At 49.3% G+C, this 22,606-nt stretch overlaps 1 protein-coding gene across 1 annotated transcript in view; it reads right to left on the bottom strand.

The window, feature by feature from the left end:
• Positions 1 to 22,606, bottom strand: part of WHRN (whirlin) — a 116,364-nt gene that overhangs the window by 4,022 nt on the left and 89,736 nt on the right. The window contains exons 9-11 of the mRNA XM_006031128.2: positions 20,675 to 20,707; positions 3,898 to 3,969; positions 2,501 to 3,080 (exon numbers count right to left, since the gene is read on the bottom strand). Coding sequence (XP_006031190.2) covers positions 2,501 to 3,080; positions 3,898 to 3,969; positions 20,675 to 20,707 — 685 coding nt within the window. The remainder of the gene's footprint in view (positions 1 to 2,500; positions 3,081 to 3,897; positions 3,970 to 20,674; positions 20,708 to 22,606) is intronic.

The following is a 22,606-nucleotide window of genomic DNA, read 5'->3' as shown; positions in this document are numbered from 1 at the left end:
TATGGAATCTGGGGAGGGTTTCTGTGGGGAAATCTCTTCTTTCTCAAGAGAGATCTTTCCAGGATATGCCAGAAGTCCATAAACTTCATTTGTGAAGTTCAGGGAGCTCAAGGAACTTGGAGAGAGTGCATGGATACTGGTTTGTGCAGGGAACAGGGCCATATCTGCATCATCCCAAAAGCCCCATCAAACAGAGAGCTACTGGAGGGACCTTTTGCCACATACGCAGCCATGTGTAACTCCGGTTAGAGCTGCCATTGGGCTTGAATGGGGGGCTCAGAAATGACAAACCAGGTCCTTCTCAACCAAGCTGTCCTGGATGCCAGGCAAGCTAGAGGCAGCACTGGCTGGAGGCTAAAGCACTTGGAGAGCTGGACTCTGAGTAAGACAGTGCCACTGATCTGCTCTGTGACTTTGGGTATGTCACTCAACCTCTTCTTCCTTTTCCTTTCCACCCCTTGTCTGTCTTGCCTACCACACTGTGACCTCTTACTACTGTGTACATGTACAATGCCCACATAGTGGGGCCCTGACCTAATAATCTGATCTAATAATAATCAGAACACATGTAATGGGCCAGGAGGTTTCACTTGGGATTGGAAAGGTATTTATCTGCATCTGAATGTGGCCATAAAGCCTTTTAGAAATGCCTGCAGCTGCTCAGGTATGGGATGCTACACAGAAACAAACAGAACAGGAAAAGCAAATCGCTTATCACTCAGCCAGTGGCAAATTTGGCAGCTGCAATGTGACGATTGTGCCGCATGAGGGCAGCAACTCCCTGCATTGGGCTGCTTTGCAGAGCCTTGTGCCCAAAGGACACTTGGGGTAGTCACAGGGGCTCTGCCTGGAGACGGTTGCAGATGGACGCAGGAAACCAACCGGGCATTTCCCTTCACTTCATCTCAGTAAACCGCTGCTGGGTGAAGTCTAGGACAAGTTTTAGGCTGATTCCCATTCACATTAAAACCACTTTACACAGCTCTGGGATGAAGTGGACAATTACAGTGCAAATCAGCCCGAAAGAACCAGGGTTTCCAATGTCACAAGTGACAGAGATCGTCAGGACTGGACTCGTGTCCAGGCACAGACTGCATCCTGGGGACACTGCAGCCCCCCAGGGCAGATAAGGGGAGATCTGAGGAGGAATCAGTTGAATGCAGCCCAGCGTTGATCCACATGAGCCTATGTATGCCAAGATATGTATAACGGCATCACCTCTTTTATTTACCTTTGTTTCCTTCCTTTTCTCTTCCTCTCCCTCATCCTGCCCCCCCTCATCCTTACCCCGTTAAATCTGGCCTCCAAATGTACCTTGTACCAAACAAGCCTCTCCCTCAGCTGCCATCAGCTGAAACAGGCCCAGGGTTATTTCCTGCTTCCTTTAAAATTCCATCAGAAACAGATTTTATTAACTAACTCAGGAAACCCCCCCACAAGGGACCGGTTGTAATCAACTGCCTAACAGAGCTAGGTCTTTAACTAAAGGTCAAAAAAAATTGTCTAGAAGAGGCTTTAAAGACTCAGCTGAATGCAGGCAGATAGGTTATTGCAGTGAGGGTTGGACGCACACCCTGCTGTGAGAGCACTCTGCATGCTGAGCCTTCAAAGCAACAGCAGCCAGGGACTCCCAGACATCAGGAGACGGGCTTCAGAATCAGGAGAGTGAAACAAACCCTTTGGCTGGTTTAACTTGCTTCTGGGTTTCTGACCCTTTCGGTTTCATACTTTCAATCTTGTCTCCATAACACTGGAAAAAGCCAGGCATTCACTTTAAATCACCCTGAAGCCAGCACGTAATCACAAGCCTCCAGGGCTGCCTGCAGACGTGCTGTGAGGCTACTCCAACAGCGTGTCAGGCAAGACTCGATTAATCAAATGAGCTTTTGTTCATGCACCCCCGCCACCATTTTGAAGCAGGGGGACACTGATACAAGAGACACTGCAGCACTTTAATTAGAGCGACTCCAAGAGCTGGCACTCCTGTGTCTACCCCTGTGCACACTGGATGCTGCCCAAACTCATCCCTTTTCTGAGGCTTAATTTAATTAACTAAGTCCATGAGCAGGGATGTGTCTGCAGATATAAGACTTGTCCTTCAAACCCCTCCCTCCACAACTAATTGCAACCTTTTCTTCCCTTCTAACTCTCTCATGTTTGAGGGGAAAACAAAGGATCTCCATTTCTTACAGCCCAGAAATTCAACACCCCTGATCCAGCTGCCTGAATAAGGTGGAGAAATAGCTCTAGGCCTTCCCATCAGGCCCTCAGGCTTTCAAAGTAAAGATATTGGTACCAGCTCCCACTCTGAGATGCCTGCAGGTCACTCGCCCAACTGGTGGGAGGTTCAAGGGAAACAGTCTAGCGTGGGGCTGGACACAAGACTGGAACTGCCAAGCTTCATTGCCATTGCCCAAATTTACAGAGTGCCAAAGCCCTGTCACCGTTAATGACCCGACTGTGCCCCATGGCACTCAGTTCACAAGGAGAAGGCACCCACCTCTGGCTTGGGGCAGGGATCTCACTTCATTCACATCTGGCTCGCTGTTGGGTCGATGCACCTCCACCATGATGAAGTGCTGGTTGGCGGCAGACTGTGGGCTGCCCTTGTCTGGAGGAGGAGGGGCTGGGTGCGATGGTGGAGGAGGAGGGGAAGTGCTATTGGCAGGGTGGCTTTTGGGAGACGGGCTCTTCAACCTGGCTGGAGACTGAACTCTAGGGAAAGGGCCTATTGGGTGCTGGTTGACCAAGGACAAACGGGTGTCCATTTGCCTCCTGGAGCTGACAGTGGCAGAAGAAATGGTGGCATAGATGGCGCTCAGGGACGAATCCTCGGTTGATGAAGTGGCCACAGTGGAAGCCAAGCTGGCTGTGTCCTTTTCGGAGTGGCTGGGAGGAGGAGTTGGGTTTCGGGGGGCCATAAAGAAGAGGCCTGACTGAGAAGAATCAGAGGAAGGCCGCTTGAGTTTCTCTTTTGCTGCGTTTCTTTGCTGGGCTGTAGAAGAATCCAGTGCTTGAGGAACTGGTGGGGGCGGGGGCTTGAAGTTGGGTGGTTCCTCAGGGAAAGACGAAACATCGTCCTGCCAGAAACCAGAACAGCACAGCCTTTAAAGCCCATCACAGCATAGGGACCCTACAGATTGGCCTGTGGTACTTTGCAGCTCACAGTGCCCAGTGCTTCACCCAGACTGTGGGCAACTGGGCTAGAAGTTACTTCCTGAATTAAAAAGCAACTAGACCATGCTCTAGAGCAGTGCTTCTCAACTCGTGGGTCGTGACTCAAAAGTGGGTTGCAAGAATATACGAAAGGGTCACAAACAAATTTTAAAAATGGGTCAAGAAACTTTAAACATGGATGCTTCTTTAAAGGAGAAAAATGTGGGAAGCCGTGGATTTTCCCTTGCAGGCTGGCAGAGTTTCAGCCTGTGAGGGGCTGCTTCGGGCTCCCTTGCCCCAAACACCCACCCCTCCCCACACACTGGGGGGCTGGGCCCTGGGGGCGGGGGGCAGCGGGTCAGGAGTGAGGAGCACTGGGTCACGACTGAACACTGATGTTTACAAATGGGTCTTGGTACAAAAAAGGTTGAGAACCACTGCCCTAGAGCACCAAGACCATTAGAGGATGGATCTGGGTTGTTTTCACTCTAGTTACTGGTAGCAGTTGGTGCAATTATACACTTGAATAAAACACTTATACACACAGGCTGAGTCCTTTCTTGAAGTTGTACTACGTTATTCGCTAGCCCCAGCCCTGTTCCGGTAAGTGCCACAAATCGTGGCATGGGAAATAATTAGAAACATATGGAGACCAAATGTGATGCCTTCAGTCAGCTTTCAGCAGCTATGTCCAGTGGGGGCAGCACTTGCAGAGGCGTGGGGAAAGGCAGGGTATCTTACCAGGGAAATGTCTGGCAGGGCATTGATGCTGCTCTGGACCCCGTCTCCACTTCCTTCCAGGTCTGATGTATTCTAGAAGCACAGTGGAAAGGAAGACAGTCTGGTTACTGCACTGTGCAGTGACTCAAGGCAAAGCAGAGGCACTAGTATGGCAGGGAGCCTGTCACCGGGGCTAAGGGGCGTTTAAAAACCCTTGGTCAGGCAGCAACGTTCTCAGCAAATGGAGGTTTGAATATCAATGCAGAAGGTTTGTCTAAATGAAAACCTTCTCTTGCATTACTGGAGACACAAACACAACAGACAAGGAAAAGCAAATAGGAATTGTGGCTGAGGGAAACGCAGAATGCAAAGCAAAGGAGTGGGTGCAAACAAATGCAAGTGTTGTGGGGCATGCATGTCTCTGTATGTGGCCCTTCCTCCATTGCCAGCCCTCACTTTCCATTGAGAAACTCACCTTCCCTGTGAAGAAATTATTCTGTATCTGGAAAGCCCTTCAACTATATCCTCCCTTTCCTTTCCATTATCCCCATGCCATTCTCTGGAGAAACACCATTTCAGAGGCACACCTACTGCAGTCCCAAGTCCCTGGTGCCTTTGATCCCCTTCCTGTGCTCAGCCAGGCCACCCTAGGGAGTGATCCAATCACATTTTCACCTTCTTAGGCAGGGAGGACTTCTATTCTTTGTGAATATTGAAAGAGTTAAATACAGATCCCCCTGAAAACCTCCCTGACACCAAATCAGCTCAGATACTCTCAGATGCGAAAGAATGCCAGATGTTTCATTTTCCCTTTCCCCCCCCCAATATAATTATAGTCAAAATGTCATTAGAAAATGTCAAAATACAGCCTGGAACATGTCAACACCATCAGCAGAGCCTGAGAAATTAGCAAAAAATTAAATTAGTTTGTCACTCTCACTCTGTAGGGGGGAGGGAGGCTGTCAATCAGGAGGAGGTGGGGAGATGGATATTATCAGCCAGCGGAGACAGGCACCAAGTGGTGAATGCCTGGCTCATTAAAGCTGGGAATTTGTGAAAATGTCATCTCCAGGCATGGCAGGAGTGACTGTGTATGAGGACACAGCTGCTAGGAGGCAGTGGAAGGGAGACAGGGGCCTTGACAACACTTGGAATCCAGAACATGGGTGAATCCCCTGGGGTATGGAGTCTATCCCAGCAAGGGACATAACCTTCTTTCCCAAAGCAAGGCCCATTAGTTTACCACCATTGTCAACTTGAGTAGAGCAGCCCTCCATGGTTAAGTATGAATCAGGGCATTAGCACTCTCTTGTGTCTGGATTCTCACTGACCTTGTTGCTTGTGAGTGTGAACTTGGGTCCTACTGCTTAGGAGTTTTATTCAAGTCGCAGGCTGGGAGTGAGGTTCTGGCAACTGTACTCTCTTCTTGTACTCACAGGCTTGGAGTTGAATCCTGGCACTAATAGCCTGCAATGTGCAAAGCCCTCATTCCTGGCGAGTGTGACTTGCAAAACCAGTGCTCCTTTCTGTGCAGGAGCCTGTGCTGTCTCAGGTAACAAATGTCCAGCTGACCGCTGTTACATCGACATTGTTTAGAAAAGTCAGCAAAAGTTAAAGACAGAACGACCACATTGGTGTGAACATAACAGGACTCTTAATATCACCCAGGGGCTCTGTTAAGATGGTGTTTTGTGAATAGAAAGAATGTGAGACTGGAAATCAGAAACTAGGCTTTTGCAGTGTTTGCTACTTCGGTGAGGCAATTTGTCACAGACTCCAGGGGGCATAAAGGAGTGGGCTTTGCTGTCTACCACCCCAGTCATGTTTGGGGACCAAGTCATGCATTTTCACTCTCCTGGGCCTTCTGATCCTGATTATACTAAACCAGAGAGAGAGAGACCTAGATGACATCCCCATCTCCAGCACCTTCAGAGGAATCCTGAAGCCCATGTGGAATGGGAGACTCTGGTTCTCTTCCTTGTGTGCCCTTTTCTTCCTCAATCTTATTTCTCTATTTTCTTTTCTCTCTCGTTTTGCCCTCTGTTACAGAGCAGTCTTGCTTAGGGACTTAGATTGTTTCTTTTGCAGCATTCTTGTGAGCTAAAGACTAGAAAGGAAAATAAAAGCAGTGACTTGAAGAGCCCAACACTGGTAGAAGTTTGCCTGGACTCAGAGTGATAAGACCATATGACTGCCTTGTTCAGCAGTCAAGGGCAGAAAGAGATACTTCAGTTTTAATCTTTGCTGTTCTCTTCTCTCCTCTTTTGAAGGTGATTGTTTTATCTGAGGAAAAGCAAGACAGGAGTTTAATATCAGCCAGAACAATAGCTCCAGTCCATTCAGCTACCTTCCCCTTTTTTCCGGAGAGAAGGACAGTTGCCATTTCCAATGCAATGGAAAGGACTGTCACACAGGGGTTTGTTCTTATTCAAATCTCTACAGATAAAAGGGAAGGGAATGAGAGATACCCTTAACATGAAAGCCTTGCTTAATACTCTGCTTTTCAAACACTTTCATGCTTTTCCTGGCTTCTCTCTTCTCCTCCTGTATCTTTAATGAAAGGTTAAAGCTATTCTGAGCGGGGCTGAGCAGGCCCAGGGCTCTGTCCCCAGAACCTGGAGCCTGGAAGGGCTGTGCTGCGACGAGATTGACTTCTGACTCTCTAGGCCAGCGATTCTCAGGCCAGGTGCCAAGAGATCCTTTGAAGGGTGATGCAGGTTTTTGCTCAATATTAGAACTGCTATGTGTATGAACACCAACACATGATTTAAAAGATAAACTTAGAGGTTTCAAATAGGGATCTATATTGTCCTAAACATTTCTGATCTGTTCTGATTTTTCTCAGTTCTTTGTAACAGAAGGATTGGTCTGGTATTTTCCCATAGTGAAAAAGCAAGCGAACATTAACAGCTGGTATTTCCTGAGGTAGGCCTTAAGTCAAAACAGGTTGAGAACCACTGGTCTAGGCCTACCAATGCCACTGAAATTAATGAGTTATGACCCCACTGCACTGGTATGCCGTGAGCATGAATTTTGCATTAGCACACAATTGGAGGAATTTTTCTATGTGCAAATGTTGACTCACTATTTGATTTTATAAACTGTCTGTGATTTTCTGTTTCACAATTTTCTCCACATGCTACTCCCACCTGCTATGAGGACAGACAGAGAAACAGGAGCCACTCCCCAATGACAGGGCTTCTCATGAAAGACTGCAAATGTCTGCAAAAATGTTGCCCAGGAAGAACAAAAGGTGGAAGTGCATCTTCACACATCCATTTGGGAGTAGGGTGACCACCTGTCCCTAATTGAGCAGGACAGTCCCGAAAAGTGACCATCAAGTCCCGGTCTTAGGCTGAATGACCCCAGGACAGCATTTGTCCCAGCTTCCCAGTATCGTGCAGGTATCTGGGTTTTCTGCTCGCTGTGGAAAAGCACAGGCAATGGCAGAGTTCCAGCCTGCAAAGCTGCTGGGCCTGAACGACTCATGCCCCCGGCGGCTGAGGGGGCACAGTGGCAGTGGGAACATGGTGGTGGTGGCCGGAGCACAGTGGCAGTAAGCGGGGAAGCTCCCACAGACACCGCTGCTGGTGGCGGGGAGGCAATCGCAGACCAAGGGTTGGCAACCACCAGCAGCTGTTGCCGGAAGCGGTAGCCAGTGGGGATCATGGACCGTTTGCAGATACCACCAGCGGTGTCAGTGGTGGGGTGGTGAGTAGCGACCGTCCGTAAGTGCTGCCGACAGTTTTGGCGGCGTCTTTTTGCAGGGGATGCACTGCCACACTCAGGGAGTGCACGTGCACCCGTGCGCACCCCCTACGCATAGCCCCTGCTGCTGGGGGCTGGGGGGAGCAGGATGCAGAGAACGCCACATGCACATGCACACTCATGCACATGGCTGGGCACACAGCCAGGCAGCAGTGGGGAGCAGCTCTCTGCAGGTAAGTTTATGGGGGGAACAGATTGATGCCCCCACGGTGAGGAAGGGAGTGGGGCAGGAGAAGGAGCACGGGCTGGGGACACTGCCCAGCTGGGGGTGCATGGGGCCCGGGGCCCGGGAGGATGGAGCCATGGGTGGCTCATCTGGGAGGTGGTTGGGTGGAGCAGCTCCCTGCCACTGTGTGCACTCCCAGGGAGGGAGGCATGGGAGGGCACATGCCCCACAGATTTGTGCACAGGGTCGGGGAGGACACAGGCTCCCTGCCCTGCTGCCCTCCCCTGGGGCTGCCAGAAACCCTGTACCAGCTGCACCACCATGGCAAGATGTCCCCTGCCTACCTGGCAGTTGTGTCCCCACTGCTGCCAGGTGGGCAGGGAGTGCCTTATCATGGTGATATGGCCTGTGGTTACCCAGGGGGAGGGCAGAAGAGTGGAGAGCCCTGAGCCTGCAGCAGGCAGCCTGCATCTTTCCCTGACACTGACTCCTCTGGGCTCTACTCCGGCCTGCTGGGGGGGAAAAGGAGGGGCTGGGGAGGTGGGCATGTGTCCCACCTTTCCATTTTGAAAACGTGGCCACCCTATTTGGGAAGCCTGCTGATTCAGAAGCTACAGAGAGCAGGGTGAGTGGATATGCTAACTTGAAGGAATCAGGGCTGCAGCTCCACACACATTGGTTTCATCAGCCCAGAAAGATCAAACCACATTCTGTTCTGGTGCCCCCAAATGCTCTTATCCATAGTGAACTTGATTCTCTCTTTGATAACCACCTAGATTCACACTGGCAGCCTGTGAGTACAATGAGAAGAAGAGGAGCACCAATCCCAGGATTCATACTCAGCAACAGCATCCCAGCCTGGTAAAACGTGGTGCAGAGATAAGAGTCTCTTAAGAAATGTCCCATAAACAAGCAAATTTAATGTCCCTTTTTATCCCCATGGAAACATCTTATTATCAGGGCAGTGGTATTTAGACAAAACTTAGACAGAGCCTGCTTCAGTAGAAATAAGGCCACTAAAACTGTTCCTATTTAGACTGATCGCACCTTCCACAATTAAGCCAACAACTAGGCTGTTAAAATCTGCAGTAACTTCTGATCTGGAGAATCTGTTGCTGATGATATCAGACATATTTCATTTCCTTCCCATTAAGGAGGATGTTTGTTCATTTGCACTGGAGTGGGCTGGGTACTATTTATATTTAACTGCATGTTATTTGTTGTTGGATAAACAACCGAGTAGCTTGAAACTATAGTACATCTGCATTTCCCCATCTGCTGGAACTTCCTCCAATGCCTATGAAATGTTAGATCCCCAAAGAGATGCAAAAGACAATTAAAAGCATTGGATGCAGTCAAACCATTTAAGGAAAGTGTTTGGGTTGTTGTTTTTTTTTCATTATTATTATTCTTTGTGGCTTTGGGCCTAGTAATAGGACTCAGCGGAGGATGGGACAATGAAAGGAAATGATTTGCTTAGAGAGCAATGGCAGAAATATTGGCATGACAGATCATTCCACAGACTGAGATTTGGGAGCGGGGCTTAAGGGGTTGGGGGCGCAGGTGATGTTTTCCTCGATCCTTCCAGTTTCGGGCTATGGGCTGAGGAGGATACAGGTAGTGAACCAAAGGCTGTGGCGCTGGTGTCATTGGGAAGGCTTCGGCTTCCATGACCACTGTCCACACTTTGGAGAGAGAGGCAGTGAGCTGCTGGGAAGAGATGGCCTCCACCTCTCTCCACTGGGGAGGAGGCTCTTCTCAGCCAGACTGGCTGACCTGCTCCACCGGGCTTTAAACTAAACCCGCCGGGGGATGGGGGAACTACCGCCACTGCTGGTCCTCTGTGCAACCCTTGCAAAGCCAGCAGGCCAAGGCACTTAAGGGAGCCCACCCCAGCCCCAGCCCTAGAGAAAGCTGCGGGCAAAGCAAGGGCCCCCAAGGGGACACTTGCCTGCCTGTACACAAATGCCAGGAGCTTGGGGAATAAACAGGAGGAACTTGTCCTCCTGCTTAACGCAAATAATTACGATGTCATAGGAATAGCAGAGACCTGGTGGGACTCCACCCATGACTGAGCCACAGGTATAGACGGCTTAGCACAAATAATTACAATGTCATAGGGATAATGGAGACCTGGTGGGACTCCACCCATGACTGGACCACGGATATAGATGGCTATACCCTGTACAGGAGGGATCGAATGGACAAAAGGGATGGAGGTGTAGCTCTCTATGTCAAGGAGAACTATGCATCCCTACAAGCTGACATCAGCGCCCAGGGTGGACAACTAGAGACCCTCTGGGTTAAAATCCATGGGGAACACAGCACAGGAGATACGGTGGTAGGAGTCTACTACAGACCTCCCTCCCAGAATCAAGAGATTGACCAGGAGTTCGCCAGGGAATTGGCTGAGGCCGCACGCTCCTGGTGCATGGGTGTCATGGGAGACTTCAACTACCCAGACATCTTGTGGGAAGAGCGCTCGGCCAAATCTGAGTGGGCGCAGAGCTTTCTCACGTGCGCGGATGATCTTTATCTGACTCAAGAAGACTACAGGCCAACAATAGGCAAAGCGCTGCTTGACCTGGTACTGGCAATGGGGGATGACCTAATCAGTGACCTAATGATCAAAGAGAAGCTGGGTGACAGCGACCACGAGCTGATCACCTTCACCATCTGCTGAAAAGCTGTCAAGTCAGTCATCAATACAGAGATCCTCGACTTCAGGAGGGCTGACTTTGACAAGCTTAGGAGACTTGTCGGTGAGGCCCTAAGGGACCACGACCCCAAAGGGAGGAGAGTCCAGGACGAGTGGTTGCTCCTCAAGGTAGCGATCCTAGATGCACAAGCTAAGGCGATTCCATCTCGGACGAAAGGCAGCAAGAGGGCACAGCAGTCCCCTTGGCTCTCCAGGGAACTGGCAGACCTCCTGTGTCTAAAAAGATAGACCTACAAAGGATGGAGGACTGGATCCACCTCCAAGGAGGAATACTCTGCAATGGTCCGGACCTGCAGGGAGTAAACCAGGAAAGCCAAGGCTGTGACTGAACTCCAACTGGCTACAAGTATTAAGGACAATAAAAAGTCCTTTTTTAGATATGTGGGGAGCTGGAGGAAAAGCAAGGGCAACATTGGACCCCTGCTAAACTAAAAGGGGGAACTGACAACCAATGCCCAGGAAAAAAGCCAACTTGCTAAATGGGTACTTTGTGTCAGTCTTTCACAAGTCCCATGGGACACCCCTGCCCATTACAGGACAGGGATGCCTAAGTGAAGGTGGTTCCTTGCCCCCATCAATGCCAACCTTGTGAAGAAACAGCTTGAGAGGTCAGCAGCCCTTACAATTTACATTGCAGAGTACTCAAGGAGCTGGCTAGCATCATAGCTCAGCCCCTGGCACAGATCTTCAAGAGCTCCTGGCGCTCTAGTGAAGTGCCAGATGATTGGAAGAAGGCCAATGTGGTGCCTGTCTTCAAGAAAGGGAGGAAAGTGGATCTGGCAAACTACAGGCCCATCAGCCTGACCTCTTGGGGAAGGTCTTAGAAAAAATCATCAAGGAGGCTATCCTTAATGGACTGGCCAAAGGCAACATCCTGAGAGACAGGCAGCACGGGTTTGTTGCGGGTATGTCTTGCTTGACCAATCCCATTTCCTTTTATGACCAGGTGACCTATCACCTGGACAAGGGGGAAGAGATTGATGTCATATATCTCAACTTTAAAAAAGCCTTCTATCTGGTATCCCATGATCACCTTTTGGCAAATCTGGCCAACTGCGGCCTCGGGTCCACCAGGATCCGCTGGCTGGGGAATTGACTCCTGGGTCGGACCCAGAGGTTGGTGGTTGATGGAAGTCAATTGTCATGGTGCCCTGTGACCAGTGGGGTCCCTCAAGGCTCTGTCCTTGGGCCTATTTTGTTCATCCTTTTCATTAATGATGTGGACATTGGAGTCAAAAGCAGACTGGCCAAGTTCGCCGATGATACCAAACTTGGGGGTAAAGCATCCACACCTGAGGACAGGGGGGTAATCCAGGCTGACATTGACAGGCTCAGTAAATGGGCTGATGAGAACCTGATGGTGTTTAACACCAAAAAATACAAGGTTCTCCACCTTGGGAGGAAAAACCTGCAGCATCCCTATAGGCTCAGCAGTGCTACGCTGACTAGCACTACGGATGAGAACAACTTGGGGGTCAGGATTGACCACAAGATAAACCTGAGCCTGCAGTGTGATGCTGCAGCCAGTAAAGTGAGCAAAATGCTGGCTTGCATCCATAGATGCTTCCCAAGCAAATCCTGGGACGTCATTCTCCCCTTGTACTCGGCCTTGGTGAGGCCACAGCTGGAGTACTGTGTCCAGTTTTGGGCCCCACAATTCAAAAAGGATGTGGAGAAGCTTGAGAGAGTCCAGAGGAGAGCCACGTGCATGATAAGAGGTCAGGAAAACAGATCTTATGACGAGAGGCTGAGAGCTATGGGGCTCTTTAGCCTGGAAAGGTGTAGGCTCAGGGGCGACCTGATGACCACCTGTAAGTTTATAAGGGGTGTTCACCAGGACCTGGGGGAACATTTGTTCACCAGAGCGCCCCAAGGGACGACAATGTTGAATGGTTATAAACACCTGCAAAACCGTTTCAGACTGGACATAAGGAAGAACTTCTTTACTGTCCAAGCCCCCAAGATCTGGAATGGCCTGCTGCCAGAGGTGGTTCAAGCACCTACTTTGAATGCCTTCAAGAGAAACCTGGATGTTTTTCTTGCTGGGATCCTATGAGCCCAGCTGACATCCTGCCCCTGGGGCAGAGGCCTGGACTCAGTGATCTTCTGAGGTCCCTTCCAGCCCTAATGTCTATGAAATCTATGAAAAAAAAACAGGATTAGAAAACACTAAGGGCTGGTTTTAGGACAAGCAGCCTCCGCGCCCAACTAGACCAGTAGTGAGAGAATGGATTAATGTCAGAGGGGTTAATCATTGATTGCACACAGTCCTCTCAATGGATAAGTGGGTTTAGGGACCAGGAACTGCAGTTTCAGAGGGATGAGAACTCAGTCCTAACCAGTCTGACAGCTGGTCAAGTCCTAATTTAATGACAGATTAGCCAGCCTGGTGGTTGGACAGCAGTTTGGGGAGGTAAGAGTCAGCAATTTGAAGACGAGACCATATGAAGGAACTTTTTCTCTCCTGCATCCACATGTGAAGGAGAAAGATGCCCTGAGGGTAACATGGGGGGGTGGGGGGGAGCACCGCTCTTAGGCCAAATGCAGAGCTGGGGAAAGCTGCGCCTACTTACACCGGCTGCACGTTTGGCTCAGCACCTCCTGCCCTTTCTGCTGCTTTATCTAACAAGAAAACTGCTCCACAAGAAGCTGCCTAAATATCACTGCCTCCTCCGCTCTGCGATCTCTGCCTGCTGACTCTAAGCTGATAATCCAGCCATGGGGCTGTGCAAATAAGGAGGGGATCTGCATGGGAAGCCATGGCATTTGCAGCATCCTCCACCCTTGGCTTTTTGGGGAGAGGCAGCTGGGCCTGTAACCCTTCGCATCCCACAGGGCCAGAGAAAAGAACTTCAAGCTTTCAGGCTACATCCACTGCACACGAGGCTCAGAGAGCTTTCAAAATACAAGCGCTAGAGCCCTGGCAGCTTCCGTTTCGCCTGCCCTGCAGGCAAGAGACTTTAAGCAACAGTAATATCCTATTAAAGCAAATCACAAGCTTCTCATTCTCTACAGGAGGGAAAATGGCCCAACTCTGTGACTTTAGATTAGAATCAAGAGCCAGGGAGCAGATGCATCAAGACCCACCAATGAGCTAAACAAGCTTCCAGGAAAAGCAGTGTGAAGACTAGCAAACTGCTTATGAAAATAAAAGGTCTGGTCCCCTTACCAGGGCTGTGAGATCTGAAAAGCCTGACAGGTCCCCACCCCATTATGCATTATGCCCACACCTTTCCAAAGCACGTGATGAATGCTCACTGGTTACTGGGAGGTGCAGCAGCCAGTCTCATCCATGCTCAGGCAAAGTGAACTGGTACCATGGCTGGCCAAGCTCTCCTATAAGCACTGCAGTTACTAGCAGGCTTGCTGCCCAGCTGTCAGATGGACCAGGTTTATCCGGAATCTCTCTATATACTGAGGAGAGAAGTGAGGGATATAGGAAGAGATCAGTAGCACTATAGTGCCTGGCACTGTCTGCCCCTTCACTTTCTATATTGTTTTTCAGTGCTACGAATGCTATGTCTGCCTGTGCCCTTCATAGCCTTGTTTGGCTAGCCTGGGCTCACCTGAAACAAAATCCCTCCCTGTGGTATTTTCAGGGAAATGGTGGAGAAACTAAGATGGCCTGACTTCTCACTCTTCACCCCCAGTCAGCCACTGATCCATATGGTCTGCTCTGGAGCTGCCTATCCCTGTGGGGTGCTTGCTCTGCAACCAAAGCAGCTTGCCACTGAGGGGGAGGCTAGACAGCTCCCGGGCTCCTCCACACTGTGCCCTGCAAACAGTGCTGCTGACACTGGCTATTTTCTCCCTGTGCTTTGGGAGTTATAAATACTGCTCAGCTTTTTGCTGAATTGTGGAAGGAGAGTGCCAGACTTCCCCGGTGCCTAGTATTTTTGGGAAAAAACAATTAAATAGAAATGGCTTCTGGCTATAAAACGTAATAGCTTTTACGCAGCATGCCGTGCCTTTAGGAGCTAACTATTTCAAGAGCATGCTTTACTGAAGCTCTCTTTAAACAATCGCTTGCCAAGGCCTCAGACTCCAGCTTTGGAAATGAGCAGTTTACAAGGCGTTTTCCTTCCATCTAGCTCTGCTCTTTTTCATGCTATTTATAGATTTTTAAGGCCCCACCAGGGGGGCTTAAACATGACCATATAACTATTTTGACCATCCAGTATGATGCTCTGCATTGCCCAGACTGCACAGTGCCTTCCGTGGTTACTTGCACTGGGCTCAGTGGTTTGGGGTTCAGCTTAAGCTCATCTTTTAGGCTGTGGACAGACAGAACTTTAACCAGGGAGCGAGAGTGCAATAGCTGTTCTGACTTAACTCCTGTCTGTCCCCTCCTGTACCGGTGTAAGCGGGGGTGCAGCTAAACTGCTCTCACTTTAAACCTGAACAAAACAGGTTTAATATTAAGTTGGTTGGCTCCACTTATCCTGGTAGAGTTGCAGACAGATGTAACAAGTTAAATCAGAACAGCTTATGCCAGTATGGCCAGGACACATCCCTGGTCTTAGCCACGATGAGCATTTATGACTATACATAGTCGTGGTACATCTCATTCATGGTTCTTAGGAGGCAGTATGACCACTGGGTGAGACCCTGATACTGGGATTCAGTTTGAAGCTCTGCCACTGGTTTGTTTGGTGACCTCTGGCAAGTCATCCCATCCTCTCTGCCTGTTTCCCTACCTGTACAATACAGACAACTATGATACTCCCTTCTGTGAAGGTCTTCTTTGAGAGCTATTGATGTGCAGCAGGACACAAGCAGCATTATTGTTCAGAGCCAATGCAGTGATCCTCATTGCTGTGAGCAACACTGAACAGAGCTTTCTCCCTTCTGGGCCATTATCTGTAGCATCTGGCAAGGTTCCTCAGTGCCTGGAAACTGGAATGTTTCACTGGCAAACCTACTTTTTATTGCCTAATTAGAAAATGCTTCTGCAGTGGCTCAAGAGATTTGTAGCAGAGGTGCCCAACCCCTCCCATCTCTTCTCATGGTCCTCTTTCTCTAGGTGGACTAAACCTAGTGCCTAGGGGGCACTGCAATTAAGGGTTTCCATGATGCCCCATGGTGGCTTAGCAAGTATACCTTGGCAATGTTCCCCAGCCGTGGAGCCTGGCCACCATAGACAGTGGGGTTACGAGGCACCTGTACTATCACTCACACAGAGGAGACATGGCAGCATATTCTAATAAAAAAAATCTTGGGCTAATTTCAGTTTTCAGATGAAATTCCTTGGTTTCCTGCCAAACTATTGCAGGGGAGGTTTCTACATTCTCAATGGCGTGGGCACACCAAAGAAAGCACAATGCAACCATATTGTCCAAACTGCTCTGGCAGTTGTGACAGGATGTGGCCTGAGTGCTGCTGGGTGGCTCGCATTCATAAATAAAGATTGGGACGTTAAAAGGGCCTGAGGTCAAAGGAGCATAATAAGTCTTGAACGCTGAAATATTCAAAGAGCTGCACAGACAGTGACTAATGAATTCTCCTCACATCCCCAGGGGCTGATATGTTAAGCCTTATTATCCCCATTTAAGAAGTGTAAAATGAAAGCAGGCTGTGACTTGGCCTAGAGCACCACTGAGGTGAGAACAGGAGGAGCCTTGGCTTTCTCGGTGGGGCACTCACATGGCCAAAAATCGCTGCGATAATGTACTCATTCTCACAGAACCACTGTAAAGTAAAGAAATACTGTTGTCTCCAGTTTACAAGTGGAAACAAAGGCTCAGCAATATGAAGTAACTTGCCCAGGGTCATGCAGGGAATCTGTGGCAGAGCTGGAAAAGGGCACCAGTGTCACCCGAGTCTGAGGCTAGTGCAATAACCATCCCGCCTCTTGCCTCCTCTACACTGCTCCCATTCCTCCAGAACATGCTCCTTTCCCCTAAAATGCAGGTGGGAATGAAGGCATCAGAGACCTTTTAGAAGGAGCCTAAATCATTTAGACTTTAGTAAGTCTCTTGAGCTGGTCACATCTAGCTACACCCTCGGCCAAACAAACAGGATGGCAATTTATGTCAAATCTCCTTGCTTTTGAGCTGAGACACTAACTGATCCTACTACAGAGGTGAATTATCACTTGTAAGAAATGCCGATAACCTCACACCCCAGCAGTGTTTGCAGAGTGCCTCAGGCCTGTCTCCAATACCGTTAAGTGAATTTATTTTTCTGGCTGCTGCATTAATTATGGTTATTATGCTGAGAAACTTAGAAACAGCAGCCTGCCAAGGACTCACATCTCAGAACCCAAGATAGCTGAGGGCTTTGGGATGAGCAAGAGGCATCGCTGGTTAGTGATAAATTTGGGGGGAATTGAGATGATTCATGCCTGCCCCAAGTCTTCCTCTTGCATGGTTTTAAGGATATGGGTAATAGGCAGACAGAGCAACCAAAGAAGTGGGCATGAAGGACTCTGGGATCATCTTGAAGCCTTTTTAAGCTCCAATATATGTTTGGTGCATCTCCAGCCCCTGCTGGCTGAGGACTTCAAAAAAACACTAATTTATTAAGCCTAACAACCCACTCATCTCTCCCCGGAGGCAGGATAGTCTCGTTAACAAAATGTTCCAGGCGAGGAAACCAAAGCACAGAGTGATCTAGGACTAGTTTTTTAAAGGTGTTTAGGTACCTGACTCCTGCTAACTTGGGCTGAGGGTGATCATTCAACAGGTCAGTGCAGCACCTAGAAGTTCTGACACTTGAACTCTAACCCCGAGACATACTGCTTTCCTTCTAGGCACAACACCTACACATTTGTTCCTTTAACAACCTGGCTGAACCAGGTTGGGTAAAGTAAGAACTTTCCCCCTTTAATCCAATCCCAAACAAGGCCTCTCCAGCTGCTGGTAGATCATCTTAGCAATGAATGGATGAGGAGACCAAGTCCCCATGCCCTTCCTAGACCTCTTCCATGTAGACTGTTGTTTAAACCCACCGACAGGGGGGCAATGTCTTGGAGGTGCCAGTATTCCTGCCACCCATGTGGGGTCTATTCTGTGGAAACTCAGCCTAATCCTCCCTGGAGTTAAGCATCCATTGTGGGTGACTCAGCACCAAACAGGACCTGGCCCTGTTCAGAGGATACCTCCAGACAGCACTAATTTGCTATGAAATAATGAAAAAATAAAATGCATATAAATTTCAATTCTATAATCAAAATAATTACAGAGCTGCAAAAGGGCAGGAGAACAACTCTTTCAATCCCCTTGGGGCTGGCTTGGTTTTAAGCAAATTAGAAATAGATTTGGCTCTGTGATCAGACAAGCTGCATCTGATTATCGTATCCTACAATTAACCTCTACTTTGCAGAATTCAGTTGCGATCCCAAACCCCATTAAGACGAGAAGAGATATCTGGGCCTGGCCAGGTCATATGTCGGCCTCCAGCTGATCATGCCTGATAAAAAGGCTCATTATCACTGTCCAATGCCAGGCTTAAGAATAATTTAATGAGGATTCAGCTTGTCTCTGGGTAAACTTTACATGTCCCATGATGCTAGCCCCTCACAGAACTGAACGGGCCTAATTATCCTGGCATTTTCCAGCTTGTGCACAGATGTATCCATTAAGCTGCAGAAAGGATGGCTGAGGAGACTCTTGGGGGTAGAGTCATGACTGATCCAACTCTACTGACATCAGCAGTTACACCAGGGTAAATTTGCCCTTAGCTCCATTGACTTCAGTGCAGTTGCACCACAAATGACCTAGAAGCCAACATGCAGACCCAAAGTCACTTGAGAGACGACGGACTGGGCTTGTGTTGGGGACAGCATCCAGTGAGCTGAGGCCAACACCTTCTGTCCTGCTGCAGCCATCTCTACGGTGGGTTAGGAGTTATGTTGCTGGGGGACTTCTGCAACCATAAGGGTGCCAGAGTCATTTTCAGTTGAACTGAGTACTGTGCATATGCCACTGCTGCCCCATTTCCCAGACTGGGCAGTGCCCAAGTTAGGGGATGGCTGCTATACTGATGAGTTAAGGAGCAGCCGATCAGGCCCTAGACTTCAGAATGGAGTCCAGATTTGGTGCCACCAGCTCTTATGCCTTCTGAATACCAGAGTAGCAGGTCCGGGTCAGCCTCCTGCAAGGGGCAGTACCTGTACAGCAGAGGACTGGGAGTCAGGAGGCTACTGGGGTTCTGTTCCCACTGCTTCCTCTCGCTTGCTTTGGGGGAGAAATGTTTTCCTGCTCCATGCTTAGCAACACCGCTCTCTTTCCCTCTGTAAAGGTCTCTGGACTACTTGAGAGATGTGGTAGATTGCAAAAATACTGATTAGCTAGACTGTATTGCTAGGGGACACCTGCCACCCCTCATGTCTGGATAGGAGACTGTCTACACATCAGCTCAGGTCCAAAGCCAGGTTATCCCTCTGGCCCAAATTAGTCCACTCTGGTCTGTGACATCCCATGAACAGAAAGGGGGAAGAGACAATGTAGGGCCAGTTTCTGCTCTTGTTACAGTGATGTAAATCCAGAGTGGCCCTGGTTAAGTGAGTACATTTACTCTGGATCTGAAATAAGAACAAAACCTGGCCATTAGCTGGATGTGAAGTGGCTCTTTCCACTTTTCTGACCTATTTAGGACACAGCACCACTTCACCACCACAGCGTTAGGATCAAAGCACCAGTCTAAACAGCAGCTTTTATCCAAGCACAATGCTCCCGCTGCCTAGCATCAGTCTGAAGGCCTGGGAAGCCCATCAGAGAGCATGGGTCACTGAGTGAGGAGCAGTAGAGCACAACATAAGACACCAATGAAGTTCCCCTCTTTTCCCCAGAGAAACAGCCCATATTACATCTGCAATGAGGAACACTGAATACCCTGCACCACCAGAGAGACCCTAATTAAAGGTCCTGGCAAGGGACGGCCTGTGTTAAAGGAATAGTTTAAAACACTGCTGTTGCTCATTAAGCTCATGATTCACTTGAGTTATATATTCATCTAGTTGGCAAGAATTTACCTCCATGTGGGCCAGCTGCAAACTGGCTCAAAGTAGATGCATTCCCACTGAATCCAATTACTGCATCAGCTACTGCCCAGGTGCCTTCAGCTTCCACCTGCCCTGTAGAGTGAATCCCATCCCGTAGCAGCAAGATCCCTCCTTGCAGGTTAGATGTGCCCACTACTGGACAGTCTCTGCCTCATGAAGAGGAGCTTTCAATTGTAGATGATGCAACCCATCACTAGCGTGCTTCCACGGAAGATACACCAGGGAGGAGCTCAGCTGGTTGTAAACCTCCATGCTTTGTAATTCAGCCTTCTGGCTCATATAGCTGAACTCTGCTGCAGGTTTCTGAGGGCTCAATGTATATAAAAGAGACTACACTGAATGCAGTAGGATTGCAGTGCTCCCCTGTACAGCTCTATCCACCCTGTTCCTTACTTACAACACAGCAGAGTTTTTGGGCTCTGTCTCATCTAACTGTATTGCACAAAGCAGGGTGCCATGCCTTGTCGGGGGGTAGGGTGTGGTGGGGGGTAAGATCACAGGACATAGTGCACTGAATCAACGTTGATGTGGACCTGAGATGCACAAGAAAATAAAAGTCATCCTCTGCCTCTTTTCACTGCACTCCTTGTGTGATGTCCCCATCCCAGCCAGAACACAGTCTGGCTGATTAGGCAGAGCAGCAGAGTGATGTGGCACAGATGAGTTGCTACAAAGGTACCATGAAAGTTGCTAGAATAAGACAGCAGGTAGGAAGGACAGTCCAGGAGGCTGGCACCCAGCTGCCACTTCAAATATCCCACGGCTGCAGCCAGAGCTCCAGTGCAGGCAGGCAAGCACTGGCAGGCAGGCACTGGCATCTAGGCTTTGTCTGAATCAGGTCTGATGATAGACTGGTGAAGACATGAGACCTGGTCTACACCTGAGCTCCAAGCACCACTGCCCTCTGAGCTATGTCGCTGGGAGAGATTAAGGAAAAGCTCAGTGCTGGCAGAGCTGGAAAGAAAGAAAATGCAAACCCAGGAGAATGGGGCTGCAGCTGTTCACATAGCCAGAGCACAGAGAGGCACCAGCCTCCGGCAGCAATCAATTCAATAACCACACACACAAACACGCATGCCCCCACTGCTTTTGCTATGGAAACCATGGCACTCAAGCTCGCGTCCCATTGAAGGGACCCTACCTCCATCAGGTCTATTAGCCACAAGAGCCGCTCCTGGGGGAATGAATTCAAACAGGCATAAAAGGGGAAAACAAAACATTAGGGAGGAAGCAGAACAAACAAACATGAGCCAAACCCAGCAAGACACAACCTCCCCCCTCTCAACCTCTCCAGCCCATCAAATATGCACTGGGCTATTTCATATGCATTCACGGAGAGGCTGTACCAGATGGATGCACAGAGAAAGGATGACAGCTAGACATCCAGTGGTGTGTTATGGCAGGACTGCACTGAGCAGTCAGTCTGGGATTGGCAGGGCTCCATTCCCATCTCCCCTGTTGCCCCAGACAGCTAATGAAAGAGCTAACCCTCCTTGTCTGGATTTGCCTGAACCATCTCCTGCTCCCTCCACAGCTCTGGAGTATTTTGCCAGCAGCCCCCTTCAGCCCAGGCAATGTTTGCTCGTCTCAATCCAGACAGTCTCTAGCATTAGTCCTTCCCAGAAGGTTTTAGGGATAGGACTTGCATGGACATCAACAGGTTGAAAATCCTTGCCCAGTGCTGTGACTCTCACAAAGCTCTCTCTGGAGCTCAGATCACAGCTCTCAGGAAGCCTCATCTCCTTCTGCCTCTGTCCCACTGGATGTGTAGCTGTGGGCTCTAGTGATACAGTCCGATCAGAAAGGGAGGCAGTCTGTTTTTGGACTGCTCTCCCTTGCTGTGTCTAGTGAGCAGAAGCCATTGTCATCTGCTCCGCTGACGAAGGTTTTAATTTCCAAGGCCACTAATGCATTTATGATGACAGGCATTTTATAGCTGCAAAATTAATTTCAGGGCCACAATGATTTACACTTGGAAGTGATTACGATAACTTAATTAGACGGTGCGTGCAGCAACGGTCCCAAGACATTGTCACAGTGTCACTTGAGCACCAGGAGAGAGAAGGCTGGAAAGAAATGCTTACGGCATGATTTCCATCCTGTCCCCCCAACAGGGCCAGAGAAAGGGGTGGTAGGGAGTGTGCATTCATAGGGATGAGTATCATCTGAATAAAGGCAGGTAGTTAGAGTCAGTGTGTGAACAATGGAAAACAGGATGTTGGCGTACTGCTGCTGTTGGCGAGGGTGGTATGTTCAAAGATGTTCAGCACTGATCTGGGTCTGCTCGCAGTGGAGAGCAAGCAGTGTGTGTATGTGTATGCGTGTGTGTATGCAAGTGCCTACACTTGCAGCAACAGCCTCAGGCACTCAATAAAAAAGTACAGCTCAGCCAATCTTGCAGAAGTGAGGAGCATTCTCTCAAATCCATCACCTTTTAGGCACCTGGGAATCTACAAAGAAATCTTTCCCAAAGTCCAAGCATGCCATCCCTGATGTTCCCACTGACTACCAAATACAAGGGACCTAGAGGAAACTTGGTGCATACTGTTCTGACCTGTTCTGTTTCCCTTCACTCCATGGCATGGCATCCACGGGTCACATCAATATTCCCATCCCTTGCCCAGCAGAGGTTTGCCATCACCTGCCACCCTCACACCAGATGCTGGGAGTGGAACAGCTTCTGGTGCATGCTTGCCTGTGTGTGCATCTGCGATGCGCTTCCAGAGGTGTCTTGGTTTGCCTTCACTGCCTGTCTTGTGGCTGAAGAGGGTTGGAAGAAGCCCATTATCCCGGCATTAAGGGGTAGAAAAGTTTGCCCAACAGGATCGGATTACAGGCTAGTCAAACCAGGCAGGCAAGGTTCTTTGAGTAGATGTGATGTCTTTTATTAGACCAACTGAGCAGTTGGAAAAAAGTTCTTGGCAAGCCCTTGGGTGCAGTCACCCTTCTTCAGGCATAGGGAGTCTCAGTTGGTCTAATAAAAGATTTCACATCTACTCAAAGAACCTTGCCTCTCTACATGCTTAGACCAACACGGCTACAACCAAAAACCCAGTCAACCCAGGCACACTGC

This window comes from Alligator sinensis, unplaced genomic scaffold (genome assembly GCF_000455745.1).
Source record: "Alligator sinensis unplaced genomic scaffold, ASM45574v1 scaffold323_1, whole genome shotgun sequence".
Taxonomy (NCBI): domain Eukaryota; kingdom Metazoa; phylum Chordata; order Crocodylia; family Alligatoridae; genus Alligator; species Alligator sinensis.
Note: the sequence above shows the minus strand (reverse complement) of the source record. Positions and strands in the feature narration are given on the sequence as shown.